The 18,579-nt window shown below is 46.3% G+C and overlaps 1 protein-coding gene across 1 annotated transcript; it reads left to right on the forward strand.

The window, feature by feature from the left end:
• Nucleotides 1-11,250: 11,250 nt before the first annotated feature.
• On the forward strand, nucleotides 11,251-17,928 carry LOC102934704 (tachykinin 4). Its single transcript, XM_037886903.2, has 3 exons — nucleotides 11,251-11,662; nucleotides 13,737-13,836; nucleotides 17,531-17,928. Exons 1-3 carry the CDS (start codon nucleotides 11,549-11,551, stop codon nucleotides 17,581-17,583), a joined length of 267 nt encoding a protein of 88 aa, XP_037742831.1. The 5' UTR covers nucleotides 11,251-11,548; the 3' UTR covers nucleotides 17,584-17,928.
• The last annotated feature ends 651 nt before the right edge of the window (nucleotides 17,929-18,579 follow it).

Below are 18,579 nucleotides of genomic sequence, written 5' to 3' on the forward strand. Positions count from 1 at the left end.
CACTAGTCTCTCTGCCTCAGTTCCCCTGCTGGTGCAACGTGTGTTTTGTCCTCTCCAAAGTAGGGTTGCCAATTTTGATTGGACGTATTCCTGGAGTTTTCATCACATGACACAATCATTAGTTAATTATTAGTTGCTGGAGACTCCTGGCAGGGCTGGCAACTCCAAAGCGCCAGTGCACGTATGAATCTACTGCTGCTAGCAGCTCGCAGAATAACTACTCCGGCTCCAGAAGCAAAGGCCTGTCCTGAGTTCAGATCCCACTGATGAGATGACACACGGGGGAAGATTACTGTTGCTTTAGCACCTTGAATAGCCAGTCACACCTGTGCAAAGCGGACACTAATCAGAATAGGGGCCATGTCACATTCTGTGTGCACAGGTGTTAATGGTGAGCCAGGGAGCCAGGCAGAATTAGGCCTATGATTCTTAACAGCATTCCTTAAATTCAAAGCACAAAACCCCTTGACTATATAAAACAGGCAAGAGCTATTCACTTCCCCCGAGGCTGTTTTTCTTCCCTTTTGTTTTCTCTTTCTTTTCAGATCCTCTGCTATCATCCCAGACTCGGGCTGGGTGTTTTCTTGTGGTGCGTGGGCAGGAGCGCAGGAGGGGGGTGGGAGGGGAAGCAGATTTAATTATAGGGGACGCTTTAAAAAATAGAACTGAGTTTGCCCTCCCCTGTTTGAGCTGGTGGGAGATGCGGCTGTTCTTGTTCTTTCCATGGTATCGGAATAACACGGAGGAGGGATGGAGTCACTGGCAGATGGACTGTCCTACGTGAATTACAACTGAGCTCTGCCTTAAACTGCAATCACAATAGAAATGACCAAAATAATGTCACCTTCCTTCCTGCTTCTCTCTCCCTTTCTTTTTCCTCTCCCACGATTGATAGGAATATTAGCCACCTTGCAGAGCCTCACACGCGGATGCATCATTACCACATCCTGCCCCGGCCCACCACAATTACATCCAAAAAGAAACGCCAGCAGGGATTTCAGTGCTCAGTGGGAGAAAAGAAACAGCAGCAGCCAAGGGCTGGATTCCTGGGGCTCTGCCTGCTGAGGAGTGTATCGTTGAAAAAAAAGGAACATAAGAACCGCCACACTGGGTCAGGCCAATTGTCCATCTAGCCCAGTGTCCTGTCTTCCGACAGTGGCCAGTGCCAGGTGCTTCAGAGAGAATGAACAGAACAGGAAATCATCAAGTGCTCCATCCCATCACCCCTTCCCAGAGCAGAGGTGGGCAAAATACGGCCCGTGGGCCACATCCGGCCTGCGGGACTCTCCTGCCCGGCCCCTGAGCTCCTGGCCAGGTAGGCTAGCCGCCCGGCCCCTCCCCCACTGTCCCCTCTCCCCCGCAGCCTCAGCTCACCGTGCCACCGGCACAATGCTCTGGGCAGCGGGGCTGCGAGCTCAGCCTCACCCAGTGCTCTGTGCTGCGCGGTGGCATGGCTGGCTCCAGCTGGGCGGCGTGGCTGTAGCACCGCCAGCCACCGGTGCTCCAGGCAGCGCAGTAAGGGGGCAGGGAGCGGGGTGGGGGGTTGGATAGAGGGCAGGGGAGTTTGGGGGGGTGATCAGGGGGCAGGGGTGTGGATAGGGGTCAGAGCAGTCAGAGGACGGGGAACAGGGGGATTGAATGGGGGACAGGGGTCCCAGCGGGGCAGTCAGAAAGGAGGGCGGTGGTTGGATGGGGCAGCCGGGGGCAGTCAGGGGCAGGGGTTCCAGGGACAGTCAGGGGACAGGGAGCGGGGGAGGGGGGTGGATGGGGCTGAGGTCCCAAGGGGGCTGTCAGGGAAAAGGGCTGGTTGGATGGGGCAGGAGTCCCGGGGGGAGGGCTGTTGGGGGCGGGGGGGCTGGGCCACACCTGGCTGTTTGGGGAGGCACAGCCTCCCCTAAACAGCCCTCCATACAATTTCCAAAACCCAATGCGGCCCTCGGGCCAAAAAGTTTACCCGCTCCTGTTTCAGAGTATGGTTTTGCATCCCTGCCCATCCTGGCTAATAGCTATTGATAGACCTATCCTCCATGAATTTATCTCGTTCTTTTTTGAACCCTGTTATAGTCTTGTCCTTCATAACATCCTCTGGCAAAGAGTTTCACAGGTCGACTGTGTGTTGTGTGAAGAAATACTCCGACAGGCCCCGCCGATCAGTGCCTCCCCCTCCCTCCCCGCGCCTCCCGCCTGACACGATCAGCTGTTTCACGGCGTGCAGGAGGCGCTGGGGGGGGGGGAAGGGGAGGAGCGAGGGAGCAGTACGCTCAGGGGAAGGGGTGGAGCAGGTTGAGAAGAGGCAGGGTAGGTGTGGAGCGGGGGAGGGAAGAGGTGGAGCGGGGCAGAAAGAAGTGGGGAAGGAGTGGGACCTTTGGGGAAGGGGTGGAGTGGGGGCAGGGCCTGGGGTAGAGCCGGGGATCAAGTACCCCCCAGGACCTTGGAAAGTCAACACCTGTGTACCAAACTGACCCACTTCTGGTGAGAAGCAAACTCTTGAGTGTGCAGCTATTCTAGGGGTCCAGAATAGATGAGAACCAGGGGACCTGAGGCAGTAGTGGTATTTCAAAATGATACTGAGGAAAGAAAAAAAAAAGAAAGAAAGAAAGAAAGAAAAAGACAAGAACAACCTTAGACATGGTCCATTCTCTCCAGGTCATGACAGCCCCAACACTTTGTTTCTGACTTTAGGACCCAGCCCTTCAAGGTGCTCAGCGCTCCTCCATCCCCACGGGCTTCAGTGGGAGAGGAGGGTCCAGCACATTGCAGAATCAGGTCCTTACCTGGCTTGCTGCTGATCCACCCTTCACCCCCATATGCCCACTGCTATGGTCGTCAGCTGGAAGGGCTGCTCTCTGTCTGCTGCCCTTGCAAACCCCACGGTCATCCCCTAAAGAGCCCAGGGGCCTTATCATTACAAACAAAGTTATTGTTGTGGTGATGATGATGAAAATGCCAGTTGGAAGCTACAAAGAGAACAGTGCTTCCCCGCCTGTTTACCCGCCCGTGTCAAGCTGAGCAGCCATCTGGCATGGAGCGTGGTTGTTACGCAGTATTTTGTCCCTTGGGTTCCCCACATATGCTCCCTCTGCCTCCTCATTAACCTTCCCTGAAGAGTCAAGTGTCTCCATTGTTTCTGGCCTGTCCCCCTGAGAGCAAGCGGGGCTGGATTTGCATGACAAGGCTGAAGCACCCAGCTGTCCTGCGGGGTTTCATGATCACTGCATCTAGCAGCACCTGCCATCTCATTACCATCTCATTACCACTACTTGCATCAGGGCTGTACACGTTTCACTGTGCTCCGGGAACGAGATAGGCTGTGTTTTGGAATGGCCGTGGCTCTGAGCAGAGGATCTCTGGGGATCACTTCACTGCAGTTGGAAGTGTGATCTGCAGCTCAGGTAAGCATATTCACATTAGCTTTAACCTAGCTAGCATGGCTAAAAATAGCAGTGGAGACATGGTGGCCAAGACCCTCGTGCAGGCTAGCAACATGAACAAGTACAGTCCACGCTGCTGCATCTTCTCTGCTATCTTTAACTGCGCTAGCTAGATTAAAGCGAACGCCGGAGTGCCTACCTAAGCTGCAATCATACCTCTAATTGCAGTGTAGACATACCTTCTGGCTCAGGAAACCTCGCCAGGCCATTCCATCCCGCTCTAAAGCTTAGGCAATTTAAATGCACAGTCCATTCCCCAGTAACTGAACTACCCCTATATCCTCGCATTCAGTTGTCATTCTGTACCTGCTGAACTGGTAGCTGAATCTTTCCTAGGTGCTGCCAAGGCGTCTAAAATACAGCTTCACGAGCCAGGGGAGCAAAGGGTAGGCGGGTTCCCCTAGGATCACTATTGGCATTTTAATATTGCTGATGGTAATCTGCCGGTCGGGAAAGAAATTCCCTGCTCATAGCTTTCTGTACAGTCCTGTTTTCTTCTTGAGACGAGGGTCATGCATCTTCCCTGACCAGCCAACACTGATGTTGGTGAAGTGTCCCCAGTGATCGACCAACGCTTGCATAGCCATAGAAAAGTAGCCCTTTCTGTTGATGTGCTCTGTAGCAAGGTAGTCTGGTGCCAAAACAGGAATGTGTGCCATCTACCGCCACACTGCCGTTCAGGAACCCCATTGCTGCAAATCCATCCACTATGTTCTGCACATTGCTGAGAGTCACAGTCCTGCACAGCAAGAGACGATCAGTGGCCCTGCACACTTGTGGGACTTTGGTCTCTGCAATGGGGTTTCCAACCCCAAAATAATTTCCCACTGACCAGTAGCAATCTGGCGTTGCAAGTTTCCACAGCATGATGACCATTCACTTCTTCACTGTCGGTGCAGGTTTCATTCTGGTGTCCTTGCACTGGCGGGCTGGGGCAAGCTTGGCACACAGATCTAAAAATGTGGCCTTGCGCATCTGAAAGATCTCCAGCCACTGCTCATCATCCAAAGCTTGCATTACAATGCGATCCTACCCGTCAGTGCTCGTTTCTTGGGCCAGAAGTGGCGCTCCACCATCTGCAGCTGTTCTGCATACACCTTGAATTGGTTCTTGCTATGTCCCACAGCAATCTGACCTGAAGAAGAGCTCTGTGTAAGCTCAAAAGTTTCTCTCTCTCACCAACAGAAGTCGGTCCAATAAAAGATATTATCTCACCCGCCTTGTCTCTCTAATATCCTGGGACCAACATGGCTTCAACAACACTGCATACTCCAAGAAATCATCATGTTCAGTGAGGACGGCCACGTGGGTTCGTGGAATTTTTTTTTTTAAAGGCGCAAAAATTATGGGATACAGATGATAACATTATGGGATGGAGACAGTTGCACACTGGGCAGTTGACCCTTTGCTCCCAGTTAATTCTGCATGACTCATTTCTGCCCCACCATATATTACCAAAACTTCCCAAAAGACAGTGTGCTGGATGGTGGCAGGCTGAACACTGGGATACCAATCTATGGTGCACCACGCTGTGCATTGACACAAGCACTCCTGGTGATTACATACAGCGCCAATGCAAAGAACTGAGTATGCACGCACACATGCGATATATGAACTGCAGCGGCTTTATGCCTACATAAATTGTGTCTACAGAAGTTTGTAGTTTAGACGTGGCTTTGCTGTGAATTTCCCCCCTCAGGAAGAAACTATTCCAGGGACAGAGACTTGGGAAAGATTCCAGAAATATCTTATTATTATTTATTATTTGTATTTCGGTAGTGCCTGGGTCTTCCAGTGCTGAACCAGGACACCCACTGGGCTAGATGCTGTGCAAGCTCAGAAGAAAAAGATGGTCCCTGTCCCAAAGAGGTTACAATGTAAGTATAAGAGAAAAGACAACTGAGAGATGGAGAGACATGGGAGAAGAAAGAGTCCATACTTGTCAGCATGATGGGCAGCATGATGGGCAGCAGTCACAACACACCAGCTGCCTTTTGGTTGTTAATTTTTTTGTAGGCATCATGGCAAAGGAGAGCTTTTAAAAAGGGATCCCTTCATCTCTCCCCAAAATGCCCTCTGTTCAGGGAGTTCCTTTTTCTAGGAGGACCTTAACTTTTCATTTCCTAATTTCTTTAGTGTTTAAATTCATAACCTTGATTTTGTATTATCTAATCTAATCTATTTTCACAATACACACCGCAATCTCTCTCCACACACATAATCATAATTTATCTCCACAAATAATTATCTGTTTATTTAATCTGCCTAGACACATCAGGCTAGATTCTTATCTCATTACACCAGTGTGATATCTAAGTAAGTGGGGTTACTTTTGGATTTGCACCAGGGTCATTAAGATCAGAGTCTGGACTACGGCCACAAAAGTATTCATTGCATCAGAACGACCGGGAATAGAGTCACACGCTACCCTGTAACAGTGAGATTCCCCCTGCCACTAAGGGAACCTGAAACTGTGACTGGGGAATGTACGTTACATGATAATCCGTTAAGCACTATATAGCCATGCTAGGGGAAAACATAGACGACTCCCCTAAGTGTTCCTGATAGGACTAACTCCCAACCCTTCCTGTATGATCCCCAGATTTCTTTCTCCTTCTGGGGAATCAGGCTCAGTGGGGGGGTCCCCAACATTTTTTCCTTTGAGATTCCCAAATTACTAGCACTCAGATTTTCCCCAAACATCTTTGCATTCATATACCAGAATCCTTTGCAATTTATGCCACTACAATAATAATCATCAATCATCATCTCTTTCTCTAGAGGTTACAGCACAAGACTCGAAGCCAAGACTTCTGATGTCAATTGCTTGGCCACTGGGTTGCTATGTGAACTTGGGCAATTCACCTCATCTCTCTGTGCCTCAGTTTCCCCATCTGCAAAATGGAGATTAATAATACTTAACCTACGTACCTGTGAGATTTAATTCAAGCTGCTAGAGAAATACAAAGGATGTTATGCTGTGCAGCAGCATGGTGTCTTGATTCCAGTGACCTATGCCGAATTTAGCAGCCCTACTTCACAAATCCCCACCTGCACCAGGTCCCAGCAGAACTGACTCATTGAGGCATGATGGTTCATTACGGAGCACTCTATGAGGATGAAGGATAAAGTCAGAGCTAAAAGCACAACATCCTATGTTAGGAAGGCTTCCTCCTCAGCTCCAAGCCCCTGTAGACCTGATAGAGCCTGGCATGAATAAATTAGGCTCTGGCTAGTCTGATCATTGACAGAGACTGGATCTCAGAGGCACAGACATGGAGGTAGTTATATGGAGCTGCTCTCTGTACAATGCTGGAGTTAACAGCCTGTCCTCATGTCTATTAGAAACCCCTTTTTTCAAAGTTTTCAGCTGTGAAAACTTGCCCTGGGCAGAAGCACAGCCAGAATACTCTCTGTATAGGAACAGCATTTATTTCCTTCCATTTTTGACTAAATTCAGGGAGCAAATTAATTCAAGCATGTCCAAGTTCAAAGGGGAAAAATAATGAGCATTTGCCAGTTTGAGATTTGCTGTAAAAATCACGGGTCTGATTCTTAGTTACACTCTGGCAAAAAGTGGCCTTAAAGTGGGTGGAAATTGCTCCTTGAGAATGCCCCCTCTACAGGGGATTCTCCGACCAAGATAAAATTACTGCAAAGTCTCTAGATCCACCCTGCTCCCAGCCTCTGGGGTTGGGAACATATTGGGGGTATGGTTGGAGTAGTGCGTGCTATGACTGTCCTCTGTTTCCCTGGGCCAATGGAGGCCATGGGAAGCAGGGCATATGCTAGAGCAGCCACAAGGCTGCTACGACATACATGGAGGGGGCCGAACAGCGTCCTGCATGGCTCCAGAATACAGTGAGCACAAACATGGCCTAAAGCCCTCTTTGCCCCCAAGTCCATTCCCATTGCTGCCCCAAACAGTATGAAAAAGCATTTCCTTTTATCAGTTTTGAATTTGCCACCTTTTAATTTAATCAAATGTCCTTTACTCTCATGTTATGAGACAGAGAGAACAGAAGTTCCAGTCTATCTTCTCTAGACCATTCATTATTTTACATAATTTTATCAGGTCTTATCTTATTCGTCTCCTTTCTAAAAGATAAATTATCCCCATTTTTTCACTCTCTCTTCATATGAGTTTTTCCATGTACCTCTGCCTGTGAGAAGATTAAATATCTAATGCCGGGCGGAATCTGTGTTGCCTTTAATAGCTAATACATGCTAGAGGCTGCAATTTCAATATTAATAATACTTTGAACTTCTCTAGCGTCTTTCATCTGAGGGCTTGTCTACATGGGAAAGTTTTACCAGTAATACTGGTATAATAATACTGGTACAGTTAAGCCAGTATAACTCCCCAGATGCACATTTTCATTGCAGGGACTTTTTTTGGGTAAGTTTAAACGGCTTTCCCAGTGACATAAGATAAACTGAAAAAAGGCCCCCTTATACCAGAATATAGATGCAGGGAGCTAAACTGGTATAACTACACTGCTTTAAATTTGCCCCTTAGCTTATACTGCTAAAACGTGCTCATGTAGACAAGCCCGGAGAAGCTCAAAGATCTCTGTAAGCAGTCATTAATGAAGCCTGTTTTTCAGATGGGCAAACTGAGGCACCATGAATTGTCTAAGGTTACACAGGAAAGTGATGAATCGAACCCAGGAGTCCTGGCTTTCAGATCCCCAACTAGACAGGCTCTTTTCTGCAGTAGAGGAGCTCTGCTGGAGTGTTTTATACAACAGATCACCAAGGGAAGTTGTAAGGAAGAAGAAATTTTCACTGAATATCAATCTAATTTTTCCTAATCTAAACTTCATTTCAAAGTGTCATTATTTCAAATGAGGGTTTAAAAAAATCCCTCCTACACAGTGTAAGCAGTCAGCCAAGGAGAATGCTGGGTAAAGGTCTGGCTTCTGCTGGCAAGGTATTTAGCGGCAGTGTCTATAAACAAAGAAGCAGCGGGAGCATACAGCTAGCAAAGCAGGATTGCAATGAGATTCCTGAAAACTAGAGTAAGATGGGGACGTTTTAATGAAGTCCTTGTTCCATTAGTAACTGTCCGTTCTAGGGTTTAACTATGACAAGATGCTCTCAGAGTGGGTGCACAGAATGTATAGACTGAGTCAGATTCAGGTGAAATGTAGAAGCTATTCAATGGGTGAAAATGTACTGTTGATGTCATAGCAGTTAAATAAACTGATAAGGAAATACAGGATGAAAAGAAGTGGATCAGAAAAGAGGTCCACCTCGCCCAGTGCCCTGCCTTCAGCAGCGGCCAGTGCCTGATGCTTCAGAGGAAGGTGAACCCTTTCCCCCAGCATACACACATTTGCCTGGCCAGATATGTAATGCTGTATATGGGGTGGATAAGTATTCCTTTTGGAGCCCTTCAGCTATCAGCTCATGTCTGCTTGGTTATCCCTGTATTTGTGAGCAGCTTTGAAAAAGCTTGTTGGGTTATGTTTTTAGAGGTGGTATAGCTGGAAGATCAATACTGTGTTATGGGGAGGGGAGAGGGGAGGAACTCACCGGCTGGAAACAATGTTTGACAGGTTTAATTGGATGCTTCTTTGTGGTTGAGCTGTGGAGTCAAATTGACTCTCTTAACACTGTGGCTGGTTGTGTTGTGTGTGATTTCAGAGAAGTGAGACTCAACATATCATTTCCTGGCTCAAAGGCGGGAGCTGTCTCTTCTGATGAGCATGAAATGGATGGCAGGAAGAGGGATAAAATGACACTTGGCAGTGGAAGATGAAGCCCTAAACTCCTGAATTCCTGAGGGTCAGAGGATCTGGCATCCCCCCTGAGCAGAGTACCCATTGGAATAAGTTTCAGAGTGGTAGCCATGTTAGTCTGTATCAGCAAAAAGAACAAGGAGTACTTGTGGCACCTTGGAGACTAACAAATTTATTTGGGCATAAGCTTTTGTGGGCTAAAACCCACTTCATCGGATGCATGCTGTGGAAAATACAGTCGGAATATAATATATACACAGAGAACATGAAAAAATGCGTGTTGCCATACCAACTCTAACGAGACTAATCAATTAAGGTGGGCTATTATCAGCAGGAGAAAAAAAAAAACTTTTGTAGTGATAATCAGGATGGCCCATTTCAAACAGTTGCCAAGAAGGTGTGAGTAACAGTAGGGGGAAAATTAGCACGGGGAAATAGTTTTTACTTTTTGTAATGACCCATCCACTCCCAGTCTTTATTCAAGCCTAATTTTATGGTGTCCAGTTTGCAAATTAATTCCAGTTCTGCAGTTTCTCATTGGAGTCTGTTTTTGAAGTTTTTTTTGTTGAAGAATTGTGACTTTTAGGTCTGTAATTGAGTGACCAGGGAGGTTGAAGTGTTCTCCGTAGAGACTGTCCTGTTTGGCCAATGTGCATAGTAGAGTGAAGAAACAGATTGCCAGAGCCAGAAGAATACCCAGAAGTCACCTACTCCAGGACAGGCCCAACAAAGAAAGTAACAGAATGCCACTAGCCGTCACCTTCAGCCCCCAACTAAAACCTCTCCAGCCCATCATCAAGGATCTACAACCTATCCTGAAGGACGACCCATCACTCTCACAGATCTTGAGAGACAGGCCAGCCCTTGCTTACAGACAGCCCCTCAACCTGAAGCAAATACTCACCAGCAACCACACACCACACAACAAAAACACTAACCCAGGAACCTATCCTTGCAACAAAGCCCATTGCCAACTCTGTCCACATATCTAATCATGGGATAGCATCACAGGACCTAATCACGTCAGCCACACCATCAGAGGCTCGTTCACCTGCACATCTACCAATGTGTAAATATGCCATCATGTGCCAGCAATGCCCCTCTGCCATGTACATTGGCCAAACCGGACAGTCTCTACGCAAAAGAATAAATGGACACAGATCAGACATCAAGAATTATAACATTCAAAAACCAGTCGGAGAACACTTCAACCTCCTTGGTCACTCAATTACAGACCTAAAAGTCACAATTCTTCAACAAAAAAAACTTCAAAAACAGACTCCAACGAGAAACTGCAGAACTGGAATTAATTTGCAAACTGGACACCATAAAATTAGGCTTGAATAAAGACTGGGAGTGGATGGGTCATTACACAAAGTAAAAACTATTTCTCCATGCTAATTTTTCCCCCTACTGTTACTCACACCTTCTTGGCAACTGTTTGAAATGGGCCATCCTGATTATCATTACAAAAGTTTTTTTTTCTCCTGCTGATAATAGCCCACCTTAATTGATTAGTCTCATTGGAATTGGTATGGCAACACGCATTTTTTCATGTTCTCTGTGTATATATATATATATCTTCCGACTGTATTTTCCACAGCATGCATCCGATGAAGTGGGTTTTAGCCCACGAAAGCTTATGCCCAAATAAATGTTAGTCTCAAAGGTGCCACAAGTACTCCTCGTTCTTTTCATTGGAATGAATGTGTGTGTGTGTGTGTGCGCGCGCAAAAGGAATGTTTCAAACATTAGGGAAAAGGAGAGCACTCATTGGAATAAGTGTGTGTGTGTGTATCTGTTATCAGAAGCCTTTACAAAGGCATAAGGATATAGCTTTGCCATGCAGCACAGTCAACCTGCCTTGAGGTTTGAGTAATGGAAAGAGGGAATCAATGACAGCAGGACAGGGGACCAGAGAGCATCCCTCCCTCTCCTGTACAAAGCCCTCCTCCTCAGAGATTTACCCTAGAATCATTGGGTACTTCGTTAGGTCATAGGTGTAGCTGCTCATTGATTGGACTGGGGAAGGTAAATCCCTTTGAGAAATCTGGATAAATAGAGCTCAGATTTGCAGACTGGTAAAAGAAGAATCTAGGACTTTAACAAGACAGAGGAAGAACAGAAACAGGGGCTGAATTAGGGAATTGATGTCTTATGAAACTGATGTGCATAGCTCTTGCTCTTACCAACTTACAGTGCAGCTATAAGACAGAAATAAACAAAAAAGAGGGAGGAAAAAACCCAAGAACTCGCTTCTATACTCCCTCAGCAGAACACGAAAGAGCCCCGACCTTCTCACAGAGTTCTTTAAAACCCAACTATTTAAACATTTGCCAGTAGAGGTTTAGACAAGGATCTTTGTCGAGAGCTATGGAAAGCTTTAGAGCTTTTTTCCTGCTGATTTTTCTGTGTTCACAGATTTTCTGTTTTGAGGAAGATATGCCCAGTTTGGAGGAAGACCCTTGGACAGCCCCGTCTCTGAAGGTAAATAGCTTATTCTTCCTTTCTTTGTCGATTTTTGAAGGCTGGGAGGGTGTTTTGAAGCCATTTATGGCATGGGGAATTCATTCTCTCAGTATCTTAGCACAGTCTGATTTAACTTTATAGTCTCCTGCAAAGGAGGACCACTAAGACCTAGCAATGATGCTTTGCACTGATGTAGGACTTGATCTCGTCGAAGTCCTTTCCAAACAACAATACTCACACCACCCCAGGAAGGTGTGGTAGGTAGGGAGGTATTTATTATCTCCACTTTACAAATCGGAAAACTGAGACCTAGACAGGTTAAGTGACTTCACCTCAAGCTTCTCCGGTTAAAAAGGAAAAGTGTGTAACATTTTTAAAGGAATGATTTCTAAGAAGTGAAAAAGATCCATCAGCAATCCCATTGGTGCTAGACACCACAGCAATGGGTACATTAGAAATAAGGTACTTCGAAGCGTTACCACATATGGTATGTTTCTAGTCAGCGTATCTGCTTTGAAGCGCAGTTGCATACAGAAAAGGGGCTACGTTAAATATAGCACCTTCAAGTCCTATCTGCTCAGTTCTCTATCACTAGTAAGTGTTAGCCAACGCAGCTAAGGGACAGCAAGTTAAAATATATTCTGCTCCATGTATCAGCAGCTAAATTGTCATGCAAGCTTCCACCGAGTAATCTTTTCTACTGGTGAAAAAGGGAAAAAACAACAACTATACTTACCTTGTACGCAGTGCTTTTCATTTGTAGTTCTCAAAGCACTGTACAGAAGAAGGTAATGATGTTCATCCCTACTTTACATATGGGGAAACTGAGTCACAGAGCGAGACCATGATGTGCCCCAGATCATACAGCAAGTCAGTGGCAGAGCTGAAACCAGAATGCAGGAATCCTGACTCACAGTCTAGTGCCCTTGCCACTGGACCACACTACCATCCCTGTATGGCTTGGAGTTTCAGATCTCATGGTGAGTTGGCAGGCCTGGTAGTCTGAAAACTCCTCTTATGATTTGTAAACTATAAGCAAATTTGACTGGGAAATTGCTGAAAGCAAAAGATGGAACCCTGTAATGTCTTAATGATACACAGGAAGTGCCAGACTGGATCAGATAAGTTCGCTGTCCTTTCCCTGACAGTGGCCAGTACCAGCTGCTTCAGAGGAAAATGCAAGAACCTAACAGGTAGTTATGGGATAACCTGTCCATCAGGAAATTTTCCTTCTGACTCCCATCCATTAGAGGTTGGCTCGTGCCCTGAAGCAGGAAGGCTCATGGACCTTCAAAAATTCTGTGATTTTTTAATTTGAAACATTCTTTTTACTAACAGCACAATATATTAAACAGGAACTAATTCCTACCCTCTATAAGAGTTCCAGGGCATGAGGAGGTTAGAGTTAAAAAAACCCACGTTCATGACATATATTAATGCATCTGAGAATCTTTACATTAAAAGTGGCAGAAATCACTTATATGCTAGATCTCAGTAATAAGGAACAAAAGAAAAAGAGGAATTGTGAGTTTGTTTAAAACCAAACACTGAAACACACACGTCCCCGCAGTGCACACACTGAGCCTGATTCTCTATTGCAATGGAGAACTGGGCCCACACACACACACTGGAGTTTCTTTTACCTCTTCATTTGAAAAGTATATACAGCAAGGCTCCTGCTTTGCCTCCTGAGGATTAACAAGAGCCATGATCAAAATCACTCTTTGCCATTGCATGTTGTATTATCATTAATGTTCACAAGTGGTTAAAATTATCTGAGCTCTGAGCAGAAATTTCATAGCCTGGACTATCTAGCAACAGGGATTGGATCTCCTGGAGTCAGTTCAATGGAGGGATGAACTGAGGCAATGGCAATTAATGTCAAGCTGTGTTGAAATCCTATCAAATCTCTGTGGATATCAGTATCTGCATGTGTAGCAAGCTAACACATCCCTTAACTATTTCACCCTCAATGCTCCAAGCTGCTGCTTGAAGGGAAGTTTTCACTTCCAAACTCTCAGCTCTTTGTTCATGACTAACAGTAGAGATGGGATTTCAGCTTCTGTCCTTGGCTCTCCCTTTTGCTTTCTAGGATGAGGGCTTGCAGAGCAGCTCACTCCAGCGCTTTGCACAGCTGGTGAAAAGGGGGAAATTCCAGCAGTTCTATGGCCTGATGGGAAAACGGGCTAGTGGTAAGTTCAGTGCTTATCAGAAATTAAAACAACAGGCGTCCACCCTTGCTTAGCCCATCAGACCAATGCATGCAAACTGCCACTCAATGCAAGGACCTAGTACTTTCCCTCTTTCTACAAGAGAACTGTTGGGCTTTTCTTTTGGTGAAGGGGAGGTCAGTTGCTTTCATACTGCAGCCCTAATGGTCTTCTATTTTCCACTCACTTCTGTGATCCTTTGTGACAACCACTATTGTTCTGCCTGAAAGAGATTGAAGAGATTTCATTCAGAACGTATCAGTGGCACCCTGATAGACAAAGGCAGGGCTGGCCTTACCATGAGGCAAACTGAGGCGGCTGCCTCAGGTGCCAGACTGGGGGTGGGTGGGAGGGGGCGCCACTAGGTCCCAGAGTTTCTAAATTTTGGCCCAAGCGAGGGGGCATGGGAGTGTCATTTGAGCTCCCCGCCTCAGGTGCCAAAATGTTGTGGGCCGGCCCTGGACAAAGAGTCCATATTTTCACAATAAAACCACTTATCAGCGGAGCCAAAGGTTACCAACATTATCCCCATTTTAGAGATGGGGAAACTGAGGCTCAGAGAGGCAAAGTGACTTGACTCAGCTTACAGAGCGAGTTAGTAGCCGAGCTAGGAGCAGAACTTAGGTCTCCGTCCTCCCAATCCCTTGCTCAAATCACTAGACCAAATGGCCTCTCTGAGGAACAAGCCCTCCCTTGGCTCAGAGTGCTTCCTAAACAGAACAACTAGTCCCTGCTGGTCTCCACTCCACGAGGCTGAGACTACATCCGAGCACCGGGCAACACAGTATTAACCCATTGCCTCTTCCTCTCCTACATTAAATAATCACTCAAGAGGGAATCCCATTTCAATTATAGCATGTGACCTTGTACATCTCTCTTGAATGTGGGCAGAGTAATAAGCAAAATGCATATCTGACTTTACACGGATCACTTGGGAGAGGTTCAGGGGAAAAGAACGAGGTGTTCACACCCAACCTTCATTTCTCTCTTTCTTTTTAAAAAGGGGTGCCACATATTTCACTGGCAGGGCATAAGAGTGTGTGTTTCTTTTACCCTTGTATTTCCGTTTGTAAAGCCAGTGATGCATGTTCACCCCTACCCACAGCCCAGAGAGGCAGCCACATTGATTTTGCTTAGAGTCACCTGCCTCTGTGTCCCTAAAAATGGTCGATGAGCTTTTTCACCACCCAATCCTAACGGGAGTCTAAGCGGTACCTTGATCTGTTGCTAAGGGGAGGAGAAATGTTACTAATGAGATTGCTGTAACATGCTTCTGTATGAAAGGAAAGAGAGATGAGCACAAAACCCATCTTGAAACATACTCATGCTGCTTACCGCCCCCATAAAGGCAGATAAATACCAATCCTATTTTACAGATACAGAAACTAAGGCAGGAGGTGAAGTGACTTGTCCATGGCCACTGGAGGAGTCAGTGGGATTAGGACTAAGGTGGCCCAGGGTCTCAGTCTCACAGTCACACCCTCAGGATATACCTTTCAAAACAATGAGGGGCAGGGAGAAGCTCCAATCCTCCATCCTGCCCTCAAAGGATTCTTATTTGCACAGGTCAACACAACACCTAGTTCCGGGCTTTCCTGGTCAGTCAGACAGACTAACTTTGTCCAAGCTTTTTTTTTTTTTTCCTTCTTCTTCCTAGCTTTGCTTCAAAAGTTTTTTGTGGTTTAAAGTCCCTTCTTAGTGACAGTACTGTCCTCCTCGCTCAGCTCCAGAGTGGCTCTGGGCCTGCGGCAGAGGAAGAGACACAAGGCTCTTTGCACTTCTGGAGTATGGCCGTTCGGTGATGGACAGTGGCTCACAATACAGTAGTATAGGAGCAGGGGAATCTATGACAAACCCACAGAGTAAGGGCTTGTCTACACCCAGTGTGGGTATTGTTTTAGCTAGTATCTGTTTGAAATCCATATAGTTAAAGCTGTACAACCCTCCCCTAGTGTGGATGCAATAATGCCAGTATAAAGATGCCTTACATCAGTAAACTGCAGCCAGACGATGGGTTTTACTGCTTGAAACGATTTTGGTAGAAAAATAGTTTTACTGGTACAAAAACTGTGTGTAAACCAGGCCTAAAGGAAGCCGAAATGACCAATTCTCATTTCCACTGTAAATGTGCTATTGGTATGGGTCCCCGTCTACTTTTCCTGCCTGTAATAGGCTGCGTTTAACTTTTATAAAAGTCTCCTTGCCAACCTCTGCATCTCTTTGCCGTGCTAGGGCACCAAGGAGAGACGTTCATGGGACAAAGATCCTCCAGTGGAGGTGGGTGAGCTCCCATGCCTGACGCTCCTTAGGAGATCAGTCTCTCTCCCCTGTCAGCTATTCTGACAGGGAGCTCTCAGCTCATTATTCACCTGTCCTCCTCCTCCGCCCACTTATTTATAGGAATCCTCTCTAGCTGCTGGAGTTTGCAAGAACCTTGCTTGATGCAGACAGACGCTCACTGGTTCAAGTCTCTCTTGTGGCATTTGCGCGTGCATAGTTGTGTCTTAGTCATGCAGCACAAGGGGTTTTTTTTACCCCCTCTCCCAATCCCTTTCACTAAGGAACTGCCCTCTTGCAATTTACCAGCATATATACTGCATTCTGCTGATTTACTATTCCAGCTCCATCTCTTGAGAAGCAGCTGGCATTAACTAATTGGGAAATCTCATCCAACTCTCCTACCAAAATTAGTTTGTAGCACGTTTTTAAAAGAAAGATACTGATTCCCAAATACTGAGGTGTGGGGGTGGGGCATTTCCCACCTTTAAGTCCACATAAAACCACAGCCTAAAAGCTAGGAATAACTACTGCACATGATAGCATGACTTCATCCCCTCTGTGCAAAGTTATTCCAAGTCGCCATTTTTCTCTTCCATGAAATATTTTGTAGCTGCAGTTTATATGATTTTGAAGGAAGCTAAAACTTACTGGAACACAGGTCTCTTCTTACACCCACGCCCACTTGCATTTATTTTCTACTCCAGAATTATTATTTGTATTAGGGTAGCACTTAAGAGGTCCCAATCAAGATCTGGGCCCCAGTGTGCGAGGCTCTGTGCAGATACATAGTAAGAAACAGTCCTTGACCGAAAGAGCTTACATTTTCAACAGACAAGATCAACAAGCAGTGGGAGAAATGATCCCCAGTTTGCAGATGGGAAACTGAGCCCCAGAGAGATTGAGTGACTTGCCCAAGGTCATACAGGAAGTCTGTGGCAGAGCCAAGAAAAGTAATCTGGGTTCAGGAGTCCCAGCCTTGTGCCTTAACCAAAAGGCTACCCCTCCTATCAGGACTGAAGGTCTTCTCCCCTGCAGAAACTGGATTTCAGACCTGGTCCATACTAAAAAGTTAGGTGGACCCAGCTATGTGAAAAGTCCACCCCCCTGAGCGACATAGTTAAGCCAACCTAACACCTGGTGTAGACAGCACTATGTTGACAGAAGAATTGTTCCGTCGACCCAGCTACTGCCTCTGAGGGAGGTGGATTACCCACAGTGAGGGGGGAACCCCTCACTGGCACAGGCAGCATCTACAGACACCGAAGTGCTTCAGTGGTGCAGCTGCAGGGCTACAACTGTCCTGCTATCGCACTTCAAGTGTAGACAAGCCCTCGCTACTCTGGAAACCAACGCAAACAGACTTCCCTCACGCAGGCGTTTTTCTCTCCTCCTACAGATTCGACACAGGACTGGGACAACAGCCAGCCACTTCCTGCATGGCAGCCATAGCATGACACTCCATCAGTGACCAGCAGCCGCTCCTTTCCTTCACAAGCACTAGATTAGGATAGCTACGCCGTCTGCTCACGTCTATTCACGCCCCAGGAACGGAGCGACACAGTGCTTTCTAGTACCGGATAAGCACTTTAGAGTCTTTTCTTTTGTCAACCTGCTGTGATGTATAAATGTATTGCTCTTGCTGGGAAGAGTTGGTGCTTTCTTTACATCACATTCGAGGAGCAGGGCACAGGGTTAGTACATCCGTCCCTTACTCCTGTAGACCAACAGATACACACTTTGGTTTCCTTTTTGCATTATTTCTGCTGAGGTGATAAAGCCTGAAATTTAAGTTCTTAAAAATCGAGAGAGGAAGAGAACACTTATCTAGTATCCTTTCTTCAGTTTTTTTAAGTTAATAACCTGACTGCAGGGAGCTATTGGGAACATAAAAGTTGTGTAACTAAAGTACACAACTTATATGGCACAAAAGCTTTATTTTCTCTCCATCTCCCATTTCAATTCATTATCCAATAAGCACCCATTCTGGGGCAAGCACAAAAGCAGCACCTGAAAAGCTTTCAGTCACCTCTTCTTGGGCAGGGATGGAGATATTTTTTGTTCTGTATTTGTACACAGAACAATTGCTCAGCAGTGTTATAATGGGGGTTAGGTGCATCACTCTGGTAGGTTAGGCCACAGTGTTCTGTAGTCTAAGGTGGAGAGTGCAATTAGGTGGCTACTGCATTCAGTAAACTTTCAGCCATTAAGAGTATGAAGAATTTTATAGTAATCAAGAGCAGCTTCAGCTCAAAGAGATTAGTGTGTTTCAGCACCATCTTCCTCTCAAGAGATACATACAGCTGCTGGCTGAGAGAGAAGAGACGCTCCCCTCTACACCCCCACAAATATTGTGCAATCCATACAGAAGCCTTGAGCATCACATTAAGTATTTCCTCTTGTCCCTGTAGTCTAATAAATGGGGCAATGATCTATTGGTACAGCTAC

Source organism: Chelonia mydas, chromosome 27 (assembly GCF_015237465.2).
Source record: "Chelonia mydas isolate rCheMyd1 chromosome 27, rCheMyd1.pri.v2, whole genome shotgun sequence".
NCBI lineage: Eukaryota > Metazoa > Chordata > Testudines > Cheloniidae > Chelonia > Chelonia mydas.